The following is a 26,975-nucleotide window of genomic DNA, read 5'->3' as shown; positions in this document are numbered from 1 at the left end:
CACACTAAAAGGATTTATCCTGAAGGCATCTGCTCTTTAAATAGTGATGGAGCAGTCTGTCTCCCACAAGGGCCAGAAGCTCCACTGCTCTTTGTTCCCTCAGCCCTCGTATGACTAGGGACAGAACACCCTATCACAGCCTGTCAGATAGCTCCCAGAATATGCAACTTGGTAATCATAGGCTGAGGAGGGACTTGCTGCCACTAGGAGCATGAAGAAGTTTGGTTTCAGAAGGACTCTGCTCTGTTCCTTTAAGGATAACACCAAGGCTTTATTCTGCTCCAAGGTAAGACTTGCAGAATTTACTAAATCAGTAACTTTTCAGCCTTCCAGATTCTGTTCCCTCCCTCGTGTTTTCTTAAGCGGGGAGTAACAGGAGGGGGAGCAAGCTGTCAGAGTTATCACTAGTGGAATTTTCCAGTTCTAGTAGGCAGGAAAGAGGGGGACAAAAAGAAAAAAGATCCACTGTAGAAAAACAACTGGCTGTAGTGCAAGTGAGAGTAACTCCAGGATGGGCATACGCGTGCTTTGCATTGACTCAAGCTGTATGAAAATATGTCTCAAGATTCTATTAACATGAACCTGTTTAAGATTTTATTGACAAGGTGCGCCTCTGGAAAATTATACTCTAATATTTTTTTTCTCACCATTTATTCTGTTTAAAATTGTGTTCTGCTGGAATAAAGTTTCAGAGGGAGCAGAATCTTTACTTCAAACTAGATTAATCACAGTTTTCCTCATTTTTGCTCTCATTTGATTTGGGGTCAGAAATTTGCCTTTTTCAACTTTTGACTTCCGATGTCATATAGACATTAATGACAATTACATGTATTTCAGCTCAGTGCCACGACCAGACTCGAATTTGCACAAGTAGAGCTTTATACAAACATAGCTGTAAGGAAAGAAGAAACTTCTGACTTACTTCATTCCATAGGTGGAAAGTCAGGCCTGACAATTTAAGTGATAGGTTCATACAGATTACGTGACTAAATGAGCTACATTCACAAATACATTATCCTAACCACACATTTTTTTCAAATTGTGCTCAAATCTGTCTTTGTTCTGTACACTTGGCAGGCAAGGATTTGCAGGTCGCGAGGGCTCTTTCTAATGGTGACTTTCAGTTTGCAGGTGCTTATGTTTGGTAACCAGGTAAAAATCCAGGACAGTTGAGGGCTGGTGGTAAAAAGCAGATAAAATTGGTTACCTGGTAATGAAAACTGGAGAAATTCAAAAGAGCTGGAAACTAGGACTTGTCTGCACTGTTTTGAGGAAACTGGAAGCTTGTTTATGTAGTCTAAATAAATGCAAACAATAGACCATCAATCCAGCACTCAAAGACAGGCTCTCTCATCCCTCACAGAGAGATTCCAGAGGATTTCTCTCCCGCTGGCTGGTTGTTGTGACACTCACAGCTCTGCACCTACAAAGCAAACATCAGGAGTGCTTGAGGAATTTCTTTTAGCAGTTCTTGCTCCATGGCAGTTTGCACACACTGAAATGGCCAGCACAACCTTTCCGGTTCCAAAGTCCCCCTGCAGCAAAATATCATGAGCCGAGGTCATGACCATCAGCAGAAATAATACTTCTTGCCTTGGGGAAAACTTCTCAAGGATTTCTTCCCTTGCTATTCCCTCTGTAAGGGCAGCATGAGGCCTACACTGGGGATCAAAAGGGAGCGTGAAATGGCATTAGATGCTGTATAGCGACACAATATGATAAGCATATAATAGATTTTAATTCACTTAAATCAGGGTGAAAGAACAAGTACTTTCTTTTTTCGTTATCAAACATGAAGTCTCACTGAAAGGAAATCCAGGCAGTTAATACCCCTGGAGATTTGACTTTTGCCACCTAGATTATTGATTGACTTGTTTAGAAAAGAGAATCAGATGGACAGGACTATTGTGACATTTCTACTGAGCTGTTATACTCCTAGCACTAATAGAGTTTCTTCAGCAAACAGTGTCATTACAAGACCCAGCAATGTTCTGTCAGGATAGGAAAATGGGGCTTAGTAGCTTAAATGGTTGTCCAGAGTGCTTTTTTGTGACTTTGTGACTCCTTTTTTTCTATGAATGGAAAAATTCGGAGGGATTTCTCAGCACTGGGTTTGCTCCTGTTTGTTCTCAGTGAAGGCGACTCCATCTATGCAGTGAAAACCAGTTCACTTCTGAGTGTTACAGCTTTTTCAGGCAGGGCTTTACAGTGCAATTGAAAAGCTGTGAGACATAGAAATATAGATGTTTCCAGATAGTTAGAAATTCCCCACTGCTGATGCTATTTTAAGATAATGACCAAATTCTGATGAAAATTAATGCGACAACTCTAAGCAACATTGTATTTTCTTAATCTCCTTTACTTAGTTCTTATTAGAAAATCTCTTCATATACATTATTTTGGAAAACCTCAGGTGGTGAGCTGTGTATAAGTGATCATAATGATATAGCAGACTCTTAATTTGATATGTCTTTGTCACGCTCAAAGGATTTTAGCTATTTTGAATGGAATCTGTTCCATTTTTATCTTGAATTGTGCTTCCATTAAGCAATCAAATAACGATGATCCTCTGGTTCCATTATATGTGTTATCTAGACCTTTTCACAAAGACTTTTAGGAGATTAGTAAAATATTCCCTCCCTTTGATCCCATTTTTGCTGTGTGTTCATACGTATACTTATATGTGGGTATGATTCTATTATACATGTGATCTTCCCCTTAGGATATTGTGTATATGTGTCATAAAGGAAAAGAAGATTAATGGTACAATAGAATACAAACAGGCTGACTTTATGGCAATCTTGCAGAAACTTCTGCCAAGGAGAAGAATAAATAACATCTGTGTTAATCAAAGCCAAATTTAAAAGATAAGGATTTAATTTAGTTGATCAAAATCCCAGAGAACTAAGCAAACTTAATGCTCACAGAAAAATAAGAACTCCAAGGACAAAGAGAGTAATGATATATAATTAATTTGAAGGTAAATTTTCAAAAGTGCTTCTATGACTTAAGATCCTAAGCCAAAATTTACTTTGCATGCATAAGCATTTACTTTCCCTTTAAGTCCATAGGGTTTGTACTCTTGAATCCTTCTTTTTTTTCTGAAAATGGCAGTTAAGTTACTGCCTGCCTTGCCCCATTTTGGAAGCATAATCTGTAGTCACCTGCAAGTCCAGAAGAGATACTTCTCTGAATACCAGACAGGGATACCAACTCAAATCAAAGAACTAGAGATATGGGCATTGATTATTCTTCTGTTTTACTGGAAAGCCATATTCATGAAGATGTGTTAGCCTGCTCAAGATCCTGTGGAAGCATTTTGAAACAATTGTAACTGACGTAAATATAGCCCTTGACTGGAAATCTTCCAGAGTGAGAGAGCTGCAACAGTTCAGCCAAGATGCATTATATCAAAAGCATGGATAAGTAATTTGGTGTCCTCATGGGAAGGTTAGCGTTACAGCTTCACAACATTCATAAAGTGTTGCACAGTGAAAGACCTAACACAATTATTAAAAGATGGATGAATGCCCAGTGAATCTTCACCTCCTATCATGGAACATGGTTCTTATCTAGGCAGGAGTTGGGAAGAGGAGCATGTACTCACAATGACAGAGGGCATAACAACAGCTTAGTCGTACTCATTTGACATGAGCTTATGGGCTATCAAGAGTGATTTACTGTGTTTGCATAGCAACATTAATTACTTTTTAGAGGCCAAGAATATGTAGTGTTGACAAAGCTCACTGAGAAACTTGAGCCAAGTTCTATAGTTCTTATGAAGATTAGGAGTTCCATTACTCACAATGTACCGTAGCTTTAAGTCACGAACTAGCTCTTGTATTTTTAACCCTCTTCTGTGGCAAAACATCTGTATGATTTTAGGAGTCACTTTACCTCCCCCTGTAATTCTTATTTGATATCTCTATCATCTTGTTATGATGAATTAGCTCTTGCCCATATAATTAATTAAATGCTATAGAGAATGGTTGGGGTATTTTAGTAGTTACCACATATTTGGTTCTACTGTTATTATCCACTGCATGATGATTTGATATCTGGGTTCAGACTCCAGTTGTAACTGAGAACTCAGTTCATCTTATAGAGGCAATTCTCCAAAGTCGTCTTTCCATTCTCCCAATATGACCTGATGCAAACCCAGAAGAGGTTAGAACAAGCCAGAATAAATCAATAAATGTCAAAATAGCCTTTCCTGTAATATATGATGTCCACAAAAGGTTCTGTAGAACTTTCTAGCGTAGTTCTGGGCCATATAAGTTTTCTGCTTCCCAGGAGAACATGAATGGGCATTTTGTACCTATGTTAAGATGCTTGAACTTAAGATAATATTGTCCCTCTATGTCTTCTGAGCCTTGAAGACTCATTCCAGTAAGAGTTAATTTTCCTCAGAGATTTCCAAGAGCTACATCGTACTCTCTCAATAATTAAGACATTTAAACTTCCAAATCCTATGCACGGGAGTCACTTGTCTGGCTTCCACAGGGCTGCTTGTAGGATTCATTCATCAGTGAGGAACTGCAGACAAAAGAACATGCCTTGTAAATATCAGTGGCTTCTGTAGGTCTAAGAGCTTCAGTAGCTGCAGTATATTTGAAAAGCTAGCTTTGAAATACAATGGCATGCTGCAACTTCCCTTAGAGTGCTCGTGGATTAAATATTTGTCATACATCTCAAAAAAAATATAAGCAGGAGAAAGGAAATTGGAAAGCTGCTGTGCATCATGTACCAATATTCCTATTTAAGAGGAAGCATCACTGATTCATGTAGCTTCTTACATATAAAGGTCATGTTTTTCACGGGCATACAGTACAAATATTTGAATTAGAAAAAAAAAACCACTTGAAATTTATGGTATTACCTTGACAATTCCCATGAAGATGTTCCTTCTGTCTCTTTAGTATAAGCCTAGAAATCACTTTAAGATCACAGGCAACCTTTTGTACTCTGTTGATTTGAATTATATAGCTGAGGTATAAGAAAATGCATTGTAGGTTTTTTTCACTTTCCTTCTTCATTCCTCTGTTGAAGAGCTGAGAATATATTAAACTAAATGTGATTTTGTGGTCCATTCTTTACTTTCAAAATTGGAACGTGTGCTTTAGAGACCCTTGATCTTCAATTTGTTGTTCCTTGTCTACTGTATTTGTCTTCACCAAATTTTAGATTACAGATTACACTCTTCCTCTTTGGTTCTTCTCTGTCCATTCTTATAGCTACATCTCCCATCATCTCACCATGTCCTTTCATGGTACTGGCAATGCTACTAGATTTATCTAGTGACTCAAGAGGTTCTTGCCAATGTATTTCTGTATCTACATTATAAAAGAAAATTCTCTATTCTGAACTCCAGTAGAAGTCCCCTACCAGCTTTACTTTAAATTCAGCTTTATCCTTACATGGCTGTGTTTGTGTAGTTATTGATGGTCTCAATGCAAGAGGTTAACAAGTATTATACCACTATTTAATTTCCAAGTGAGTGAAACTTCCTACAATTGTGACCAAAAAGTAGAGGAGTGAATTGGCAATAAGTCAGAAGTTCATTGTTTCCCTCAAAAATACAGGTCAAACCCCTATTCTAATATAGCTTGCTTTTTAAAGCTTGAAGGTGTACTGTGCACCACATTAGTAAAACTTCCATTGGCTTAGCAGAGCCCAGATGATTTACTTCTGTTAGTATTGCCTAGCTTTTTTTTGGAATTTTCAGTAATTTACTTTTTTAGAATGCAAAGTGCCCTGGTTGCTTTGATTCTGAGCTTTTTACAAATATTTAGAACTTCATGGAATACTTAGAATTGGCTGGTGGGTAGCTTCTTCGGATATGGAAATAAGATGCTCAAATGCAGTTGGAGAAACATGTAGGAACACACTCATTAGCTGCAATCCCCACCCCTTGCCCTGTGTATTAAGTTCCCCTGTGCCACAGTGGAATCATCTCCTCTCTGCACAAATCCTCATTAGCTTCCCCGATTCCCTGAGCATCTACATTGCTTTTTTCATTGCACATTCTTTATCTACACTGCTTTATTAAGCAGTATCATTAACAAAAGAAGTCTATTCAGCAGATCTGGGACTCTTTCCTAAGTAACTCATACAATCTTTACCAATGTGCTCGAATGGCAAAAAATAGAATTATGAGCACATCTTGATTTTTATTCAGTTAAAGCATTTTCCAGAGAATTTTTCATTCCTTTTGACTGATTCAGTATGCCACAAAGTACAATACACGATGGAAAATACAAGCTGAGACTTCAGATTTGCCTGACAGCCAACCCAGAGCTGCAGAGAAAAATCTAACTGGTGAGGAGTACATTTACTAACGAAAAATTTGTGATTTGTAATAACTTCAACATTTGCAGTACCACAGAGGAACGTTCTGAATTTAAACATAAGGGATAAATAAAGCCAGTGGGGTTGTAATGGTTTATTACTACCTGAGAATCTGATCTGAGATTTGTATAGTGACAATGTGAAGTTGCCCCCCAATCTGTCAAAAAGATTTAAAAGTATCTCCACCACATATACAATTTTTTCAATAATATATCTTTTAGAGTTTGTGTGTTGCTTAGCTTTAGAAGTTCAATGTTCCGTGTTCATTGCATCAGCCCAGTCCTGTGAATACTTATTAAACACAATGTTGAAAATATTTTCTTATGAATTGCAGGGTAAAGAATACCATTCATGACTAAAGTGTAAAAGAGAACATTAGAGAGTTTACGTATTCACATTGTCAGCCATTGCCCTCCATATACATTAAAACATGTTTAAAGGAAAATTCAGTAACTCCCAGATAAGTATGGTTTGATTGCCCTGAAGCCTTTGAAAAAAAAAATGTAATGGGTGGAGTGGTGGCATTGGCTTAAAAGGGTGCACTAATTATAGGAAGGGAGAAAGTAACAGCTGGACTTGAGTTAAAAATAAGCACAAAGAAAACTTTTTTGACATATTACATGACTTAGAGCTCCTGTTTAGTTTACATATTTACTCTCTAGAAGTATCTGCCTGCCTTTACAGATTACGTTAGGAGCTTAAATAGCTTACACTTGCGGTGTATAGATGCCTTCCAGTAAATTGTATGGTCTGGTTCTTTGTGTTGTTACCTTAATTCATTAAAAATGACTGAATTTGTCTTTTGAAGTGTTTCAGAGGGAGAAAGTCCTACAAATATTGTGAGTTCCTCAAAGATAATAATCATGCCAGTTGAAAGGATAGCTCCTTCAGAATAATCTAAAATAAAGTATCTACTCTTCTACAATTGCCACATAAATGCAGGCAGTTTTAGAAACTGTACTGAAGACCATAGAAAGTTTGATCCCTTACGTTTTGGTGTTTCATTGTTCCTGATGAGTATTTTAATATTTTTTTTTCCCTTAGCAAATGTAGTTTATACTTCTAGAGCCAAAAATCTGTTCATGTTCTCCAGTTTACACTCCCTGCAGGTTTTACTTGGTTGACTTCTTTGTTTGTTGAATGATTTAAGCCTCATCGAAGCTCTCAAACCTGTAGAGTTCCTAAAGTTTTTAATTGTATCCTCTTGTGCTATAAATAACGAGTCTGCCCAAGTGTGAGTTGCTGGAAGAGGCTTATCAATTTTACTGTGAGGGAAGATTCTGGATTAGTCTGCACATTATCTGTCTTCCCCTAACCTCCTTGGTGTCCATAGTTGCACACAAAGGCAAGAATAGTAGCCAGAAGTAATTAGCTTGAGACGGTTCTGTTCCTGCAGAGTGCTTGCATGGCTGTTGCTTACCTTAGAAGTGACACTGCCAGAGCAGTAGGAAGCAAAAGAGAAATACAACTTTTCCACCACCTTCTGTGAGAGCTTCCTAACTGCTGCAGATAGCTCTCTGAATGGATGCAGTGAATAGCATGAAACTTTGTGCAGTTCAGAGTTTAGACAGGATCTAATGCATTTATGCTTATTCCTCTGATTTTCATTCATGTGACTGCATTTCACCTTTGCTTGCTACTTTGGATAAGACACTAGGTAGCTGCTTGCACCAAGCTGCAGAATCAAACATGAGGGCCTCATGCCTACTGGGGAGCTTAAGTAAGTAATTCATGCCAAGGACTGGTAATGCTATAGTAGTAAATCCTGAGCTGACAGACATCTTGATTTCAAATTCAGTCCAGGTGGAATTTGAAGGGTTTGCCTTAGATTTTGGGGTGCCTAGCTACCTCTCTCTTCAAAGGCATCAACTCAACATTAGAGGATTAATTGTTTGGCATATTCAGAGTAAGCTCAACACTCCTGGAGGCCTTCCTCAGCTCTGAGGTGTATGCACAGTGAACTGTCACATATAAAGAGTTCAATGGTCAGACACAAATCATTTGTTCTGTACATACACAATAGATCAAACATTTCCGGGAAGCACAGGATTTCCTAAGCCCACAGTACATGGCCTACATGCTTGTGTTTCTTCCTGGAAACCTTTGGTCCACCCTAGATGTGTGAATTTGTTTCACATAAAAGCAATTTGACATAAGCAAGCACTAACACAACAAAAGAATTTGTCACCTCTAACAATAAAAATGTGTTGGAAATCTTTAAGATGTCTAAACTGACTGTTCACAACCAGCTTTTACCTGCTGTAGGCCAGATGCTTCTTATCACAGAATCACAGAATGGTAGGGGCTGAAAGGGACCTTTAGAGATCATCTAGTCCAATCCTCCTGCTAAAGCAGGTCCACCTAGATCAGGTCACACAGGAACATGTTCAGGAGGGTTTTGAAGGCTTCCAGAGAAGGAGTCTTCACACTCTCCCTGGGCAGCCTGTGCCAGGGCTCCCCTACACTCACAGTAAAATAGTTTTTCCTTATGTTTTAATGGAACTTTTTGTCTTCCATCTTCTTTCCATTACCCCTTGTCTTGTCACCAGATACAACAGAAATCAGTGATGCCCCAGTCTCCTGACAACCACCATTTAGATATTTGTAAATGTTAATGAGGTCCCTCCAAAGTCTCATCTTCTACAGACTAAACAGCCCCAGTTCCCGCAGCCTTTCCTCGTAAGGAAAATGCTCCAGACCCCTGATCATCTTGGTGGTCCTGCGCTGGACCCTATCCAGAAGTTCTCTGTCCCTCTTCAGCTGGGGAGCCCAGAACTGGATATAGGACTCCAGATGAGGCCTCACCAGGGCAGAGTACAGAGGGAGAAGAACCTCCCTTGACCTGCTGGCCACACTCTTCTTGATGCATCCCAGGATGTTGGTCAAACAGGATTTCCCCTTGGTGAAGCCATGTTGAGTCCCCCTGATAACAATTTTTTCCTTCATAGGTTTAGTGACAGCATTCAGGATGAGTTGTTCCATCACCTTTGCAGGGATGAAGGTGAGGCTGATCAGCCTGTAGTTTCCCAGATCCTCCTTCCTGCCCTTTTTGAAGACTGGAGTGACATTGGCCTTCCTCCAGCCCTCAGGCACCTTGCTTGACCTCTATAAATCTTCAAAAGTGATGGAGAGTAGCTTGTCAACCACATCAGCCAACTCTCTCAGCACTCTTGCATGCATCTCATCAGGTTCCATTGATTTATGAGTGTTATTTTGCGCACCAAGTCTTTAACCTCTTCCTCATCCACCAAGGGCAAGTCCTCTACTGTCCAGACCATCCTACTATCCTTGCTGGACTGAGCTTCCCAAGGGCCAGCTTTGGCTGTAAAGACTGAAGCAAAGAAGGCATTTAGCAGTTTGGCCTTCTCTGCATCCTCTGTCATCAGGGCACCCTCTGTGTTTAGCAGCAGGTCCACATTCTCTCTAATGTTTCTTTTGCTGATGCTGTGTACCTGAAAAAAAACCCCCTTCTTATTTTCCTTTACTTTCCTGGCCAGGTTTAATACTAAAAGGGCTGTAGCCTTCCCATTTGCACCCTGCATGCTCTGGCAATGTTCCTATACTTTTTCCAAGATACCAGGCCCTTTTTCCACCTCTCATAGATTTCTGCCTTCTCCCTGAGTTGTCTCAGCAGATCTTTGTTCATCCATGGAGGCCTCCTGCCTCCTTTTCCTGCTTTTCTACCTGCGGGGATACTCTAATCTTGTCTTGTCCATACTCACTGAAAATTACATATAGTATACTCTGCCATGATGTGTTCAAGTCCTCAAGTCTTAAGCATTCAAAACTAGCTTATCTTGCTTCATCTTTATCTATATAGAAATAATTATTTTCTGTTTTATTTGAAAAAAAAATTGGTTAACAACATACTCTTGTTAGTGTTAATCATTTGGGAATCCCTGCTGACCTTTAGGAACAGCTTTGTTAGGAGAATGAAGATGTAATAGAGTTCCTTTCAGAAGGGACATTTCTATCATTGAACTCTTGTTGTACACTGTCTCTGTCACACCAGGCCAGAAATGAAGTGATGTGATTGCCAGTGTGGAGGAGAGGTCTGGGTCATGTCCCTAAAGGTCACCATTGCCGGCAGGCAATACCTAGAAAGTATATTGCCTGCACTCCCCTAGCTCAAAGGGTCTGATTGTGAGAGCCCTCACATTGAAACGCACAGAGAGAGAGATTCTTCTATAATCCATGCTCAGCTTCAGAGTAGTTACAATGTGGCCATTGTTACAGACTGGGGACTTCCATACCACTTCAGAAAAAGTTGCGTAAGAGAGAGATGAAGAACCCAAGGTGAAATGCATTTGTACATGTTGGCAGGTAACACTGGAGTGCAAATTCTACAGCTGAATCTCCTAACTCTTGTTTTTTCTCTTTTAAGTCTATAAATCTTAAGACTCATTAAACAAGTACTTTTGGTCCACAAGTGTTTGTGTAGACAGAAAAGAATCTTTAGAAGTAAAATTAATAGTTGACAGAACCTTGTTTTGTAGAATGTTTTGTAGAATACAAAGACATACAAAGTACGGTGTTGCTGTCTTTTCAAGTCTAGCCAATGCAGTCATGTGATAACCCAGGTTTGTAACAGAGCGCAATATTTGTATGATTTTGGAGTTCTTCCAGGCAACAGGATGAGAAAACTATTAATGAAGTAAAATCCTATTCTGCTTTTCACTCAAATATTCTGTTACAAGGGAGGCTGTGTGACACTTCTGTGATATCATTGAGCATGACAGGTTAAATATTTCCTGTGCTAGATGTTAGAGGAAGAACAGGGAAACTTTAGGATCCAGTGTCTATGACTTCCCTAACATCTGCAAAGTAACCAAAACCAGAAGTGTGCAAGAAGAGTTGGGGGGATTTTGTCTGAGAAGCACCACTGTGAACAGAAGGCACCAAGCGTGGAGAGAAGGAAACAAACAGACAGCAAACAGAACTGTAACAGAGTCTCCAGGAAGGAATAAGAAGATGAGAGATTTGGGTCAAGTGTGAACTGTGCCGTGAACTGTGCACAAAAATATTATTTCCAATTGCTGGACTCCACCTTTGCCTGGAATTCGTACACATTTTACCAAAAAACAAAAGATAAAAATTGACACATGACTGATTCCTAACATTTCAGGACAGAGGTAAATGTAGTTCTTAATAAGGAGGGATATTTTTTTCCCTATCAATGCAAGCTACCATCCCCTTTTTTACATGTGGGAAAAGTTGAGCACAGAGATAGTAATTATTTTTTGTCAGAAGTTGGTGAATTGTCAAGATAAACTGAAGGACAGAAAGATCTGGGTACAGGAAACAACATTTTACTTCTGAGTTTCTGAGGCACATTAGTGAATTAAGTGATCATACTAATAGAATGACCACAATATGGAAAAATGTATCTTGGTGGGTGCTAGAATGAGCAGAAAAATTGCTTCCTTCATCTTCCTCGTTCCTATAAATGTCACTAATTGTGCTGAAGAAGATTCAGGACCCACTGAATGAAATGAAGCATAATGATCCACAAGAATAAGATGTCATGTCTCTGTGCAAACAAGGATTAAATGTTGGTTTTAACTACAAGATGGAAATCCTTCATTTTTTTTATGGATTCTTTACCACTCATTACTTAATTAAACTGAAAACACAAGCAAGGCTTTACTGTTAGCCTGTGAGCAATCATTAGTTATCACTGAACCATCTTTTCATGTGTTTTGACTAGCCTTCACTTTGGGGAGAGGATGAGAATTCCTTGCCAGCTTTGGCATGGCTATCTTGACATCAGTGCTGTCAGACCCTGAACAGCATACTTCTACATGATATACAGGTTTAGTAGGCTTAGTTTATTATTACATCTCATCAGCATTATAAACACACACCAGGGCAAACAAGCGTCAAACACAGTTGAATCAGCCTCCTTGCACCTCATGGAACACTCTGCTTCTTTGCAAAAATCTTTCCAAAGAAAACTTTCTACATATCATCATATTTCTCCTTACTGGCACACTTTAACTCTTTCTTCTGTGACCAATATCCAGTATTAGAGGTATTTTTTGATAACACTGGATCTGAGATCCTTCATAAGTCAGCCTTTCAGATTAGCTCACCACTGCCTATGTGGGTGAGGGAGCAAGTGAAACTGAGCATGAGCTTGACTGCTACTTACCTAACAAGACTAGTTTCCAAATTTTCTCTAAGAAATATATTAGTCTCAGTGAAAACATTTTATTCTTGTAAACTTCTTTACAGACACTGAGGAAAAGAGTAAACAAACAAGAAAAACTTGAGGTTGAAAAAGGTAAGGGTAAGAAAGGTTTTCTGCTAGGAGAGTTCCCAGGTGACAAGCAACCTGGGCTTGTTGAGCTATTTCTGAGACAGGCAGGCAGCTTGCTGAGTCAGTGCTCATTCAGTGTTCTTCAAGAATGAATTACAAGCAGTGAAGAACATGCTTTGCTTCCTCAGTAGGAAATCCATTATTATTTTTTTCCTTGGAACTGTTTTGGGCAGATTTGGCAGGAGGAAAGGGAGACAACTGCCATTATCACATAAAAGCAAGACCACTGCCTGCAGGACAAAAGCCACAGGTATATGGGTCAAAACGGCAGCTGGAGGTCTTTTCAAACACATGAGCTTTTAATAGGCAGACTCAGAATAATTGCAGAAGGTTTGTACCAGACCACCTGGAAGCCAGCTTCATCTGTTTACCAGTAAGGATAAAGCACCTCTGCCTAACCTTTCTTGTTACAGGAATTTTAGGCAGCTTGATTTAATCTGGGCTGAGATAACAAGCCTCATATATGTGGCTCTCAGGAGACTTTGTTCAGCTGTTTTTCCAAATAAGCTCTGTACTTTTAATATTGTTGTTAATGCACATTAATTAACCAGAAACCTTAGGCGTATTTGGTAAAAGCTGATTGTCACAGAAGTTGTTGCTGTGCTAAGTCGTCTGTTTTGCATTTTGCTTTTTGGTATGATAATGTTACAAAATAGCATACTCACTGTGGGGATTAAAAAAACAACCCACCAAGCCTCTTTCTTCCTAATATGGTGAAATAAAAAGCCTTGGTTTGAGCTAGCTGAAGAGCTGATAGCATTAAAACCGAAGGATCAGTTTGGGGTGGTGTATGAAGAGCACAAGGGTCACGGTCAAGATTCACACTGGGAGGGCAGGAAATGCTTAAATTCCCTGACCATGACTAAATGATGGGAGCCGATGATGTTATCAGGGAAAAAGCACACTGCTCATCCCAGCATGTGCTTGATTCCAGACCAAACAGAGCATTTCTTCCTACAGTTGGTGATGTAGGAGCTCTGAGCTGTGCATATAGCAGATGTAAGGGCTTATTTTTCACAGAGTTTTATACTAAGCAGGGATATGAATTGCTCAGTGGGCAGCAGCGTGGGGGTCTCAGGCAGAGCCCTGAGCAATAAAGGAGACTGGTGAGGGGCAGGCTGCAGTGGGAGGATGGGCACTTACTGCATTCCTGACACCAGGCCTTGGCTTGTACAGTGGACAGAGAAAAAGGGCCCCAAACACCGTTAAAGTGCCAGGAAGTTTTGTCTTTTTCTTTATTTGTGTTCAGTATCACCTTTTAAACAAAAGAGTGCAGCTTTTCACAGCAGTAACCAGTTGGCTGGCATGAGCTATTTCCCCTCCCATCCCTGCCAGCTTCTAGCTGTAGAGATGAGGTCTTCTGGCTGCTTCTCAGGGATTCTGCTTCTGTCGGTTAAAACCTCTGCTAGGGAATGCTTGGTACAGTATTAAGTTATTATATTTGAGTCCTGTGAGATTTGGGATTTTTTTTCTTGCTGATGAAGGGAAGAAAGATATGTGAATCCATAAAAAACCCCAGAAGCCAACACGTTCAGATACATAATTCCAGTAATTATGATTTATCAGGTACCCTATTCCTTTGGGACTTTGAAAACAAAGGCTGACTGGAACATTCGCATCTTCCCAGAGGGAAAGATGCATGGAAAGCATTCAAATAGCTTTCTTTAACCACACTTGTGTCAAAAATTCTTCTCAGATTTAGTGACTGTGGTTTGTTCTAATCAAAGCAATAACAGCTTCAGCACTACATTTAAAAGCAAACAGTAATTTACTGCTTATGAGGCAAAAAAAAGGATAGAAACACTGAATATAACACTTCTCTTCCTGGAAGCCATGCATCTCCACACCACCATATTACACTTTCTTCTGCTGACATATTGTCACCCCTCAGAAACCTTTGCTTCCCAGCAGCTGGCCAAAAGCACATGGGCAGGTTTGGCAACTTAATTATCACTATTATACCTCCCTGTGTTTAAAAAGAGGCAAAGGTCTGAGGTCTTTGCCCTTTTAAAGGACTAGTAATGCTCACAGCTGGATTTGTTGTGCTCCATTGTTTCCACAGCTCCTCAACCTGGGGCTCAGATCAAACCGAGAAGGAATTGTCTGGGACCACCCAGACAAAGCAAGAAGAGTCCAGGACCTTCAAGAAAGCAGATAGTCCTTCTCTGACAAGGGAGGATGCATGAGAGCTAGCAGTGCAGGGATGCAGGTCCAGTCAGCTTTATTAAATAATATCTTGTTTATACATCCATTCAGAAAACTTTGACAAGGATGGAAATACTGTAAAGGAAGTATCTTTTTTTTAGTGGAGTAAAAGTGTTGCCTGTGGTTTTAAACAAAGGCCTGTTGGCAGGATGATGCCATAAAGAAAAGGAAGAGAAAGGGAAACTGCATTTGAATTAATTCAGATAAGTGAAGGCCAGAAGACCTTAGGAGACAGAATTTTCCATTAATTCCTGTAGTCTAGCTCTCAGCCATAATTACATTACCTTCTGACTCCTTTGTACAAATATCACTGTGGTTATTATTACTGTTCACTGTAACTACTGTAATTAAACTTACAAAAGATGCATACAGTACTGCAGCCATAATAATGCAAAATCAGACAAGACTTTCGTGGTGGGTGTTTCATAAGATTTTGAAGGAACTTGTAGAACTATCTTCAGCTCCAAGAATTTACAGTGGGAATAGACAAGAACAAAGGTGTAAGGAACAAGGTTTTTTGTTTGATTCAATCACTGTATTGAATAATGACCTGAAATTTGTTTTTTAGTGTATCTCTTGTTTTTGAACCTGTGTACCAAACATTCTGTTTGGCCTAAATGATATTATTTCATTTCAATGATAAATTTTGTTATGTTTTATTTTATTGTAATTTAATTTATGGAAAAATGAATTATTTTTAAAGAATTTTAAAATAAAAGGTAATTATTCTTCTGAATCACAAGTATTTCAAGTTTTTAATTCATTTCTAGAAACAAGATGAATTTGGAAAATATTTCATGAGACCCAATTCTGATTGTATTCCACCTAAAGAATTTTGTACTGAAGCATTTAATCCAGTAAGCAAAACAGAAAGGAACAGAATGAAAAACTGAGATGCAAAAAAATTAAAATACTTTTCCAGTGTCTTATTAGATGCATATCTTTGTTAGATATAGAAATGGCATCTCCGGAGACCCCTTCTAGGGGGAAAACTCTAAAGAATATTAAAGAGATACACTATTAGAGGCACTATACATTTCCAGCCATAATTATTATCATAATTATTATGAGCAATAGAGACCATGATGATCATCAGAACTGTGCACTTTTCCTCCAACATCTTACCCCCTAGTACAGACACAGGTAAAGCCCTAATCCCATGCTCTGTCTGCATGGTACAAATTAACATGATAAAAAGATATTTTTATTTTCATCACTTTTTTTTCAGAAAGTCTTTCTCCCGCTGTCGAAGAATTAACAGAATGATTTCCAATGAGTCCACACCTTCTCCTGCATTCAGTCGCTCCAACTCTCAAGCCTCCATGGACAGCACCTCCATGGAGGACTTCTGGTGTGAAGTGGAGAGCATCAAGGAGAGCAGTGAAGGTGGATCTGAAGAAGCAACTCTCTTGGAGTTCAAACCTGCTGACGGTGAGCACACAAACATCCCTTCTTCCTCACATCTTGTCTTTGCCTCGTATCTTTAGTCCTGCCCTAATCTCCTGCCGTATGTTACCAGATTGGGTTTGTGATCATTGTAGCTCCACACAAAGTCACAGAATTGTCAGGGTTGGAAGAGACTTCTAGCAATCATCTAGTCTAACTCCTTGCTAAAGCAGTTTCACCTTGATCAGGTCACACAAGAAGGTATCCAGATGGGTTTTGAAAATCTTCAGAGAAGGAGACTCCATACCCTCCCTGGGCCACCTGTTCCATCACAATCAATGTATGGGACATCACTGGAAATTAAAAAATGATTCAACCTAGTTTAAGCATTGTGGCTGGTAATTCAGTTCTGAAGTAAATTTTTTTTTGCATTGATTTTATTTGTACTTCGGAAGGACAGATATGATGTAATTCAGAAAAAAAAAAAACAACACTAGATGGAAACTTCACCTCCAGCATTAAATAAACTAAATCAAAATATTTAAAAGGACCAAGAGATTAATTTAATATACTGAAATTTTCAATGTTCTGGCTTTTGGTAGGATATAATGCAGAAATTATAAAGGTCTTGAAGCAATTTTTCGTCAGATATTGTTTAGTGCTATCAAAAATTTGATAACTGCCTATGTCTCTAAGATTGCCTAATTTAGATATAAATCAAGGAAAGATTAGAGATAAGTATGAATATACAGAAACCTACATCATTCAGACTCCCCACATTTCAAAATTCATTCATCACTTACACAAATTATGCTGAAGGTATTCATACCTCACTCGGTTACCTTAACATTTTCCTCCTCTCCTTCTTTTGCATTGTATTTGGAAAAAACATGTCGTAGTCTGCGCTAGCTTGTTGCAACGCAGCTTTGTGTTAGATGATTCGATAACATTTAGAACAGCAGACCTTTCCAGTTATGACCCCATTTACAAATGCATTATATTGTGCAACACAAAATACCAGGTGTTACTATAGGATGAAACTAAATTTTTTTTGAGGTCATGACCCACTGATAACTGCTGCAACCCTTTTGTGGATCACGGCCACTAGTCTGCTAACTGCTGATCTAGAGATAGATTTTGAAACAATGGTATGTTCTTTCCATACAATTATTAACATGTATTTTTGTTACCTTGACATGCAATGGGATGTCATTAATTCTGCTACCAGGAAAAAGGCTGAAAAGGGGGGAAAAGTACTATTTTATTAAGCAATCAAATACGTAATCAGTAATTGATAAGTATCTCACACAGAGGTATCTAGCTCCAACCATGTACCATTTCTTTGGGGAACACCTCCCACTTACTAGTTCCCAGTAGGACTCTGCTGAAAGTGAAAGAAGTCCTCTAGTCAGAAGTCTCAGTGTCTGCTATAAAGGTTATGATCTGGCAGCTTAAATCCAATTTGTGTTTCTCAATGCTGCTTGTGATCTCAAATAAAAACAGATTGGTGTGTAACATTGAAACTTTATGATTATTGTTGCAGGAAGGCAGGAAGTCAATCTACCTCAGTCAGAAAATTTGTGTCTGATCATGCTCTCTAGCTTTGAGAAATTGTGAATTTCTCAGTGCCTTCTTCATGCTATTGTCAGCATGAGCTGAGTGTCCCTGACTTGTCTGCATGGTCAGAGGAATGTCATGTTACCTGTGAGTTACCAAGCTTTGTAAATTAGACGGACAAGGCAACGCAGGAGCTCATTTTGCTTGGAAAGTTTTCCGTTAGTTTGATCACTGCTGAGCTAAACCTTCACAACAGTGCAAACTCTGCTGCGGTCCCATGTTACCCTTTGTCTGATTACATTTCATTACATTGCATTGATTTTTTCTCCTCTCTGTTCTGAATTTAAAATGAGACTGCAAGTAAAACACAACACCTCTCCACACTTCATTTACCTTCATACTGTTGTTTTAAACACAAATATATTGCTTACACCCACACACATGCAGGCAGTGCTTGTCTTAGTTAACTTCAGGAATATAATCAGTCTGGGATTATAAATCTTGAAAATAATAGTGAGTTCTATTAAGTTCCTAATAGGATAATATTCCTTGCTGAAGATCAAAAAAGTGAAACTTGATGTGGAAGTCCTCAGGGCAAAATAAAAACAAACATTTGTCACCCTTTTGCTATGTCTTTGGGAGGAATAGATTCATAACCCTTAAGTAGGAAGCCAAAGTGTAATAGCAACCAGGCACTACTGATATTGTTGAAGCCACAATGATGTTTTTTGCCAGGCCACATGTGCAAGTGGAAGACATTAGCACACTTATTCTGTTGACATTCGTAACTACAAAGAAGAGAAGATCATAACAAGTGATAAAAGACATGGAAATGTAGGGTAAGAAGTCGCCATGGGGTATTTAAGATGGTGTTACAAGGCTGGGATGCTGTGAATAATTTTAGGTTATATCTAAAATTCAAAGAAAAGAACACGTCTATGAGAAAAGAGAATTACCAACCAGAGGGAACTCTCAATTTTTTGTTTGTCTTCTGGTGGAGCAGAATCAAACAGAGTATAAAACCCCTGCTTTATAAGTAGCTACCACTATAAAAATAACGTTATGTAAAACAACACTTTTTTTTTTAGCCCTTATTTAAATCTATGTGTCATAAAATTTTGAGGGTTTTTTTAACGCACAAATATCTTCTGTTTAATCCTCTGGTTGTTGCTGTTATTTCTTAGTCTATTGTTTGTGAGTAGTTGGAACAGGAAAAAAGGCAAAAGCCAGAGAAAACAAGTCACAGGCGTGGCTGGTAAGCAGGCAGAATTTCATGTCTGCTTTACTGACTTTTTGTAGTATCATGAAAGACATGTCTGATTAGAAACTAAATTCTTGGAAAGAATAGGTCAGGACAAAAGGCAAAATGACTATAATTAAGAAACCGTAACATAAATGGATATGGCTAGAAGAGTGACACACGGAAATGAAAAGAGACCTCATTACAAAGAAGAGTGAGGACAGCGGAAGAGCCTTTGGTTCAAAGCTTACAAAGAAGGAAAAGGAACAGCCTGTCATCTTATCTGTAGATACAGAAAGGATCAGAGTGGAGACAAACTTTTTCAAGGGATGTAGGGCTTGTCACACCTCTGTCTAATGAAGAGCAAGGGTTTTAGAAGCAGATATTTTTGCAGAGCTTTGTAAAGAGAGAAGGCAGTTAACAATGAAGTCAGTAGTGGGACATGCAAGATGCTTTCACTTGTCCCTGTGGTCCAGCCCTGTAGTTTTCTTGTTCGTGTATCTAACTGCCCAAGTGTAGCTAACTGCTATCAATCTGCCTGCATTTTGATGTCAAGAAAAGGCAATAAAATAGCAACTTGCCATTAGGACCAGTGCTGCGACAAGAACAATAAGTGCCTTGACTGCTTATTTTATAGAACATGTTGCAAATTAATCCATTTCCTGTTGGACTTGTTTGTAATACCTCTTATGTAGTCAAAGCTGGAATGCAATCATTGTCTTGTCCCAAGCAGCATATTGCTGAACTAGGATTGTTAACAGAACTAAAATAAAGGCCCTCAAAATCTCCTATATGAAGATAGATTTTTTTTGAAGACCATGACTGTTTAAAAAGAAGATAAATAAGAAAAAAAAATTAAGTCACTAAATCATTTAGAAAAGGTAGATTGGGAGCTTCTCCTTGTCCTACAGTGACAGGTGATACCCATTTAATGTAAAAGACAGCAACCTGAAACACCGTTTTGGGTTTGGGTGACAAGGTTTTGGTAGTAGGAGGGGCTGTAGGTGTGTCTCTGTAAGAAGATTCCGGAAGCTTCTCCCTTCTATGGTAGAGACAGGAAAGAAAATGTACTTTCACATGGTGCGTAATCTCACTATGGAACCTGTTGCAGTGTTGAACCAGTTGAGAAATGGGTAGTGAATGGGAATCAAGAAGATATTAGTCAAGAAATGCTGGGATGTAGAGTGCTAGCCAGTCTAATTCTTAGAAATCAAGATAATAACTAGCATGCAAGAGTAGCTATTTCTGCATCTTCCACCCATTCCTAACCTTTGCTCTTTAGTGAGCAGGTCTGGCTCTCAATCATCTTGTTCAGAACAGGCTTTTGGACTAAGTGGACATCGTGCTTTTCTTGGTGGCATCTTCACTAGGCATCTGATTAACAGCTGACTCTCTGGCATTTCAAATTTCAACTTTAGTGTGCACATGCATTATTCTGTTGCATACATCACTTCAGTATTTTTGCTTGTTTTATTTGGAATACCAATTTAATTCCCAACTGCCAAATGGCTTCATTCAGTATGACACTGTATAAATGGTAACTGAGAAGCTTTATGCTCTTGAATGAAGGCTTAGTTTTTAGCGACTCTGCTGTCAGACTGGTTACTCTACTGCCTTCTTCACACAAGTATCTTGATGCACAGGTTAAAAATGCCTTCTGTTCTCCTAAGCCTCTCCTGTGCAGACACTGCCAAACTGGAAGTTAACAGTATGTTGACAAAACTAATATAACTTGCACTTGTGGCCTAAGAAAGATTCAAAGTGGAGTCTTCTCAAGGTAAAGGCTAAGGCAGTGGTTCACCATGACACCTTCCTTCTTTCCACTCCCTCTTATTTTCCTCCTCAGAAGGCGAGCTAGAGGCAGAATGGCTGCAAGACGTAGGTTTATCTACGTTGATATCGGGAGCTGAAGAGGAGGACGGCCAAGCCCTGCTGTCCACTCTCACCCGAACTCAGGCTGCTGCTGTACAGAAGAGGTACAATACCTACACTCAGACACTGAGGAAGAAGAACAAGCACACAGTCCGGGATGTGCGAGACATCTTTGGCACCAGTGACTCTTCTGTAAGTAGCTAATGCATCCTTGTGAATGTTTTTGAGTCTCATTTTTCTGTGTTTGGCAAGTAGCTCATAAAAGTTTCTACCAGAAAAGAACCCTTTTCTGCTGATAATGGCAGTAACAGTTCCTGACACTAAGTCCAAACTTAGTGTACTTGCTACATTTTGAGATGAAAGGAAGAAACCAAATAAAATAGATGGTACAGTTTTGCAACCGACCTGTAACATAATATTGTATGTTTGGCCAGCCTTCATTCTGCAGCCTCCTATCAAGACTAACATTTGTTCCTTTATTTTTTGGAAATTGGTGAGTTTCTCTTGGCAGGTATTCAAATTTTTGCTGGCTTCTGGGGACGGGTGAAGTAAAACTTCTTTAATTAAGCAACTGGGGTTCAAATATGCGTATGCAATTAAACACCTGCTGGCATGATTACAAGTGGTACACTGGCAGTTACATTTCGCTTACCTAGCAATTTAAAATCTATTAACTGTTCATTTGCTTCACGGCTTCAGAAATGAGTATTACTTCTGGTGGATTCATCTGTTTTTCCCTGAGGATTGCTGTAAACACACCAATTCCTATCCCTGTACACTTTTATTTTGGTGAATGCAGTCAACCAACTTGCTCAAAGCAATATTCATGACTCTACATATGTCACTGATATTATATAGGAGTCACCAAGAAGCTCAAAACTTCATTTTTTAAATTAATATTTATGTTCTTGCCATTACAAATGTCTAAGAAAAATTTTCATTATGAAACTGCTTTATCCTTTTCTACTTGTCCTACCTTACCCTCAAGGCTTGGCATCCTAGATTAATTAAAAAAAAAAAAGGGGGGGGAACAAAACTGTAGCTGCATAGTTATATTAAAATTATAAAGATGTAACTGTTGAGGAGTTAACTTACGTTACTCCAATTTAAGTATCTGGGCTCTTTTGAACCTTTCACATGCATCCCACAAATATATCCAGAGGCATCCAGTAGTTTGCTGTGGGCAGACTGTCTTGCATGAGAAATCATCAGGCATGTTTGCATGAACACTAAAAAAATGAGGGCACTGCTTATCAGATTAGCACACTTCTGATTCAAGTATCTGTAAATCTTAATATACTTAAAATTAAAAAAAAAAAAGCTTAAGTTTCCAAATAAATTTAAATCAGCTAAGTAAATATTTTATCCATTCTCTGGGCACATTATTGATTTGGGTTTGATCCATTCATTTTTCACCTCTTTTTCTCATTTGTTAAAGAAGTCATGAGCTTTAGAGCCCTTCAAATCACTGTTTTACCTCCTCTGAAATTCAGATCACTTCCTAGTTCTGCATTATGAAAGTCTCACCAAAAAAAAATACACAGCTCTGCAGGGTGCTTACCTAAATGTTAAACACAGAGCACATCAACACCTCCCTCCAATGGGCTGCAAAACAGATTGTATTTCCAAAAGCCAGACTCTCAACACCCCTTGGATATTCCCATTGACCATTACTCCTATCTCTGCTGCTTATTATGGGATTTAGAAGCTTTGTCCTAATTATCAGTCCCTCAGGGATAAACACACTGCAGGGGAGCTTATGTCCCGACCTGAGGGTTTTCTGGACCTTTGCAGTTCCTTACACTCTGCTGTCTCTTTGGGCATGGAACTACAGCTGTCAGAGAATCTTTGTGATGAATCAGTTTGGGAATGTGATCCACTTTAAAAACCAACCCAGCTAAATACTAAGAGCAAGAAGGGACAGGGAGGGACAAATCTTTTTTAGCACAGCTGCTGAAGAGAGGATGGTAGACTGTTTGAAATTACATGCAGGAGTTTTGCTTACCTATTGTGCTTTTTAGCTGGAAAGGGAAGAAGTAAATGTGTCTCAGATAGCAAAACATCTCTAATTGCTTCACCTCACTCTGTAATCCTCCCCATTAGGAGGATGAATTTACACCTTCTTCCCAACAACCTAAGCTTGCAGGAGCCTGGAGGGATGAGTCACAGGATGGATTAGTATCTTCTATAGCTAATGATGAAAGAAAAGGCAATTAGCTTAACAGGGTCACCTGAGATGAGATTTAGGAGACCACTGAAGAGGCATAACAGTTGTCTTCAGGAAGGGGAGAAGGAAGAGAGATTTGTCCTAGTTTATTTTCTCCTGCCTCCTAGGTATTTTACTATTACTGCCTGGTGGCTAGCCTCTGTGTGGATCAACACAGAGGTCCATACCCTCAGGGCAAGAGTGTTCCCACAACTGCCCAAGTGAATTGAAATGAAAGGAAATGAAGCCATATTTCCTGTCGTTTTTTTTTTTATTATTTGTTTGGTGGAGTTTAGGTTGTGGGGTTTGGGGAGGTGCCATAATTCCCTGAGGGCAACACGCACCACCTTTGGTATCTTGCCCCTCAGAGTGATGCCTTGGTTGATGTCTCAGCCCTGACGGAGGTAGGTGCCTCTGCTCTACTTCAGACAGTTCTATGCCCAGCAGACTCAACTGACAGACATAATACCAAGACGTAAATTGAACGGTTTATTAATCACAGCGGCCTGATTTTCCTGCTGGTAACCTGCTGCTTCCATCAGATGCTCTTGGCTCTGTTAATGCTCAAAGCCCAGAAAAATCAACAGCAAAATACAAATGGGGGGAGGGAAACACTGATTTTGTTATTGGAAGGAGGAAATGAAGCATCCTGCTCATTAACATCCCAACCTTGTACCTTGTGATCAGCTAAAACTCGTTAAGAGTTTTAGAAGCATTTTATTTGAAGAATGCATGATAAAATAATGTCCTAATTAATGAAGAACTGTTAACTAACCCAGAGCTACTTGCATGAAAAAGTATTTCTGAAGACTGTCCTTGGAAATATGAATAGATCCAAACCATAGGCAACTTGTACCCTGACCAGAACTATAAGTCTATCCTTCTTTGCCTTTGTTTTCCTTAACTCCAGAGCTGACAGTAGAATTTGGTCACTTTAGTGCTCCAATTATTTGTTTTTCACATCTTCTACAATGAGGGTAACTACTAAAGAGCTATCTACCTCTTCTCCATCTTTTACTCGCTCTTCTGGTTTCCTCTTCCTACTGGAAATTACTGTGTACATTGTGACAGTAGATAATGGGCTCATTTTTAGTATCAGATAACAAGAACTGCCTAACGGATCCATTTCAGTCAGAAATCAGGATATGAGAGGTCTTGCCTTCACTGGAGCCCCAGCCAAGTGAATAAAGCTGTCTCAGTTTGGTTAAGGACACAATTTGACTCTTGATGTTTCATATTCATTAAGCCATGAGCTTCCAAAGTCTTTTAATCATCTTTTTACCAAAGAAATAATCTGGATCCTAAAACTTACGCATTAAAAATGGTTTTTTTCATCTATCTTCTCTTTCTTTTTATCATAATATCCTAAGATTTTTTGAAAGGTATGGTGGGGGGAGGGGGGAGATGTTGCTCCCATTTGGAACAGATTTTCACAAAAGAGACATAGATTTAATTTCTTTTTACACTGTCACTGTGGAGATTGGGAGATGAGACCAAGAATATATAACATTTTTAGCTACCCTGATATTGCACACAGTTCACTTGTTACCCAATTGCCACCAGCTAGAACAGCCCACAGGCTGCTGCAAGTGCTGCCGAGCGGAAAGCAGAGTTGTACTGTCAGCTCCACTGTGCTCAACAGAACCTGCTTACTGCAGTTACTTCACTGTTGATTTCACCTGTGTAATAAGTCTGAAGGGATTTTTTTTCCTTAATAAACTTGACCTGTTTTAAATCTGTTCTGAATAGTATTCCCAGGATCAGACATTTTCAGCAGTGAAAGGAGATGAACCAGTTACTCATGTTTACCATTAATTTCTCCATATGGATCTTAAGCCACAGAGTAACTGTATTTATGTTCCGTACTCTCACCTGAAATTTATTTGCTTTTTTAGATCCTAAAACCGGGTGTATAAATGTTACAGGATTTTATTACAAAAGCATCCTAAAGTTCTCCTTTGAAAAAAAAAATAAATCAATGGTCCTTACAGTCTTCTGGCAAAGGAAGTCCATATGACTCAAATCCTGTTTGCTCTCAAGTTTGTGGGCCATTGAATGTACTGTCTCAGGAGAGATTTTATTCACATTACATCTGATTTTGTTGCATTAATAACTCATAAGATAAGGCTGAAGAAAACAACCACAACAATTATTTCAGGCTTCCAAATGGAAGAGCAGCTCATCTTTTCAATATCTGACATTTTTTAGCAGCCTGAATGTTGCTTCTGTGCATTGGCTACAAATGGGGAGGACGAAATTTGTATCCTGAGACATTGCTGCTTGTTGATAAACAGTCAATTTAGCAAATTAAAGAGCAATTTAAAGGGCAATTTAGGCTTTTGTGGGTTCAGCTGGAGAGCTGGGGCTGCTCTGTCAGGCTCAGAGGGGGTAAGGCAACAGGTTAGAGAGAAGGCTCCTACCAAGATGCAAAGGAGAGCAGAAAAAATACAAGACTGGCTTGGGACATCATGGTTATTTTCACTGAATACCTTTCACAAAATTTTTTTAAATTGCTAACTTTTTTTTTTCCCTCAAGAACATGCAGATAAGCTGCTACTGTCCCACTCAAATTTGTCTTTATGAGTCCCAAAGCTGCTGAGAACAAGGGTAAAATTCCATTGCCACTGAGGTGACAGTGTTTGAAAGTCACCTACTAGGCTTCTGAGCCCCTTCTCTGCTGTGCCATATACACTTCCTCCATTTTCACACAATGCAGAATGAGTTCTGGAGAGTAAATGAATTAGTTTGACTATAGAAAGTGTTTTCTTTATCTAGAACTGTTTTTGCACTTCACTGATAATGTGTTAGTATGTAACCTATGGGAGAACAATCATCCATTAATAATTTATTGGTGCCCAAATCCCAGAAGGCAGTGAACAGCCTGATTTCTGACAGGGGGAGAAGGGGATATTCTACCTGTGTCAGAGAGTCATCAGAAAGATTTGTGGCCAAAATGATTAAAAGCAGAATAGATTACAATTTGATGAGGACCTTTTGCTGAGTACAATTATGTACAGCAATTTGCTAATTTCAGTCATTATATAGGACAGGACTCATTAACTACAATGAGTTGTGATATTACTGACCTCAACATCATCAAATATGTGCAGCCTGGGGAAGATTAATTCTCAGGCTTGGCTATGAAAAATGTGCTCTAGAGAATCACAACAGGCTGTTTAAACTTAGCAAAAGAGTGTAAACTGAGAATGATATGCTGTTTCTTGAACTGTAGCAGTTTCTGTCCATAGACATTTACCTTCACTGCAGTCTGATCATTTTTCCTTGCCTATCAGCCCACATTTGAGACAGTTCCAGTGTCACCAGTTCCTTCTAATGGTATCCAGCTTCCTGGGCAGAAGCCAGTTTGGAAATCAGTTAGCTGTGAGTATGCCAACATGTAACCAGTGTTCACTTCTTCCTAGGAAAATGATAGACAGAAAGGTCCTTTCGTGGTTCGGAGGTTAGTCTCCTCATCCATGTTGGGGCTGTGCTGCATATATTGCCTTAAAATCATTGACAGCTTATTGTCATGCAGGAACCAAAGCTTCCTACTCAAGACCAGTGTTGTACGGGACATAGACTGCTGCCCTTGAGGCATCACTGTCTAAAAAGTACTGATCATTGCAAGGCTGGGAATGTAAAACTAACCTTCAAACACTATGGTGCAGGATTTGTCCAAAATATGTCAGCAGTATGTTTTCTTATTGCCAATCACGACCAGAAAGATGCACCTTTCCTTCATATTTTTCTTCAGTAGTGTAGAAATGTATTGTTTTTCTCATTCTGCCCTATTATTCTGATCAACTAATGGTGTTATTTTAGACATTCCTTTGCCCTGACAG

At 39.1% G+C, this 26,975-nt stretch overlaps 1 protein-coding gene across 2 annotated transcripts in view; it reads left to right on the top strand.

Annotated features, from left to right (window-relative positions):
- ARHGAP28 (Rho GTPase activating protein 28) overlaps positions 1-26,975 on the top strand; it is an 83,358-nt gene that overhangs the window by 28,725 nt on the left and 27,658 nt on the right. For both annotated transcript variants that reach the window (XM_061994845.1, XM_061994844.1), the window contains 3 exons: positions 16,101-16,303; positions 20,902-21,119; positions 26,427-26,514. In XM_061994845.1, the coding sequence (XP_061850829.1) occupies positions 16,135-16,303; positions 20,902-21,119; positions 26,427-26,514 (475 nt within the window). In that variant the 5' untranslated portion in view covers positions 16,101-16,134. The remainder of the gene's footprint in view (positions 1-16,100; positions 16,304-20,901; positions 21,120-26,426; positions 26,515-26,975) is intronic.

Source organism: Colius striatus, chromosome 4 (assembly GCF_028858725.1).
Source record: "Colius striatus isolate bColStr4 chromosome 4, bColStr4.1.hap1, whole genome shotgun sequence".
In the NCBI taxonomy this organism is placed as follows: domain Eukaryota; kingdom Metazoa; phylum Chordata; class Aves; order Coliiformes; family Coliidae; genus Colius; species Colius striatus.
This window is presented reverse-complemented; position numbering and strand designations above follow the sequence as displayed.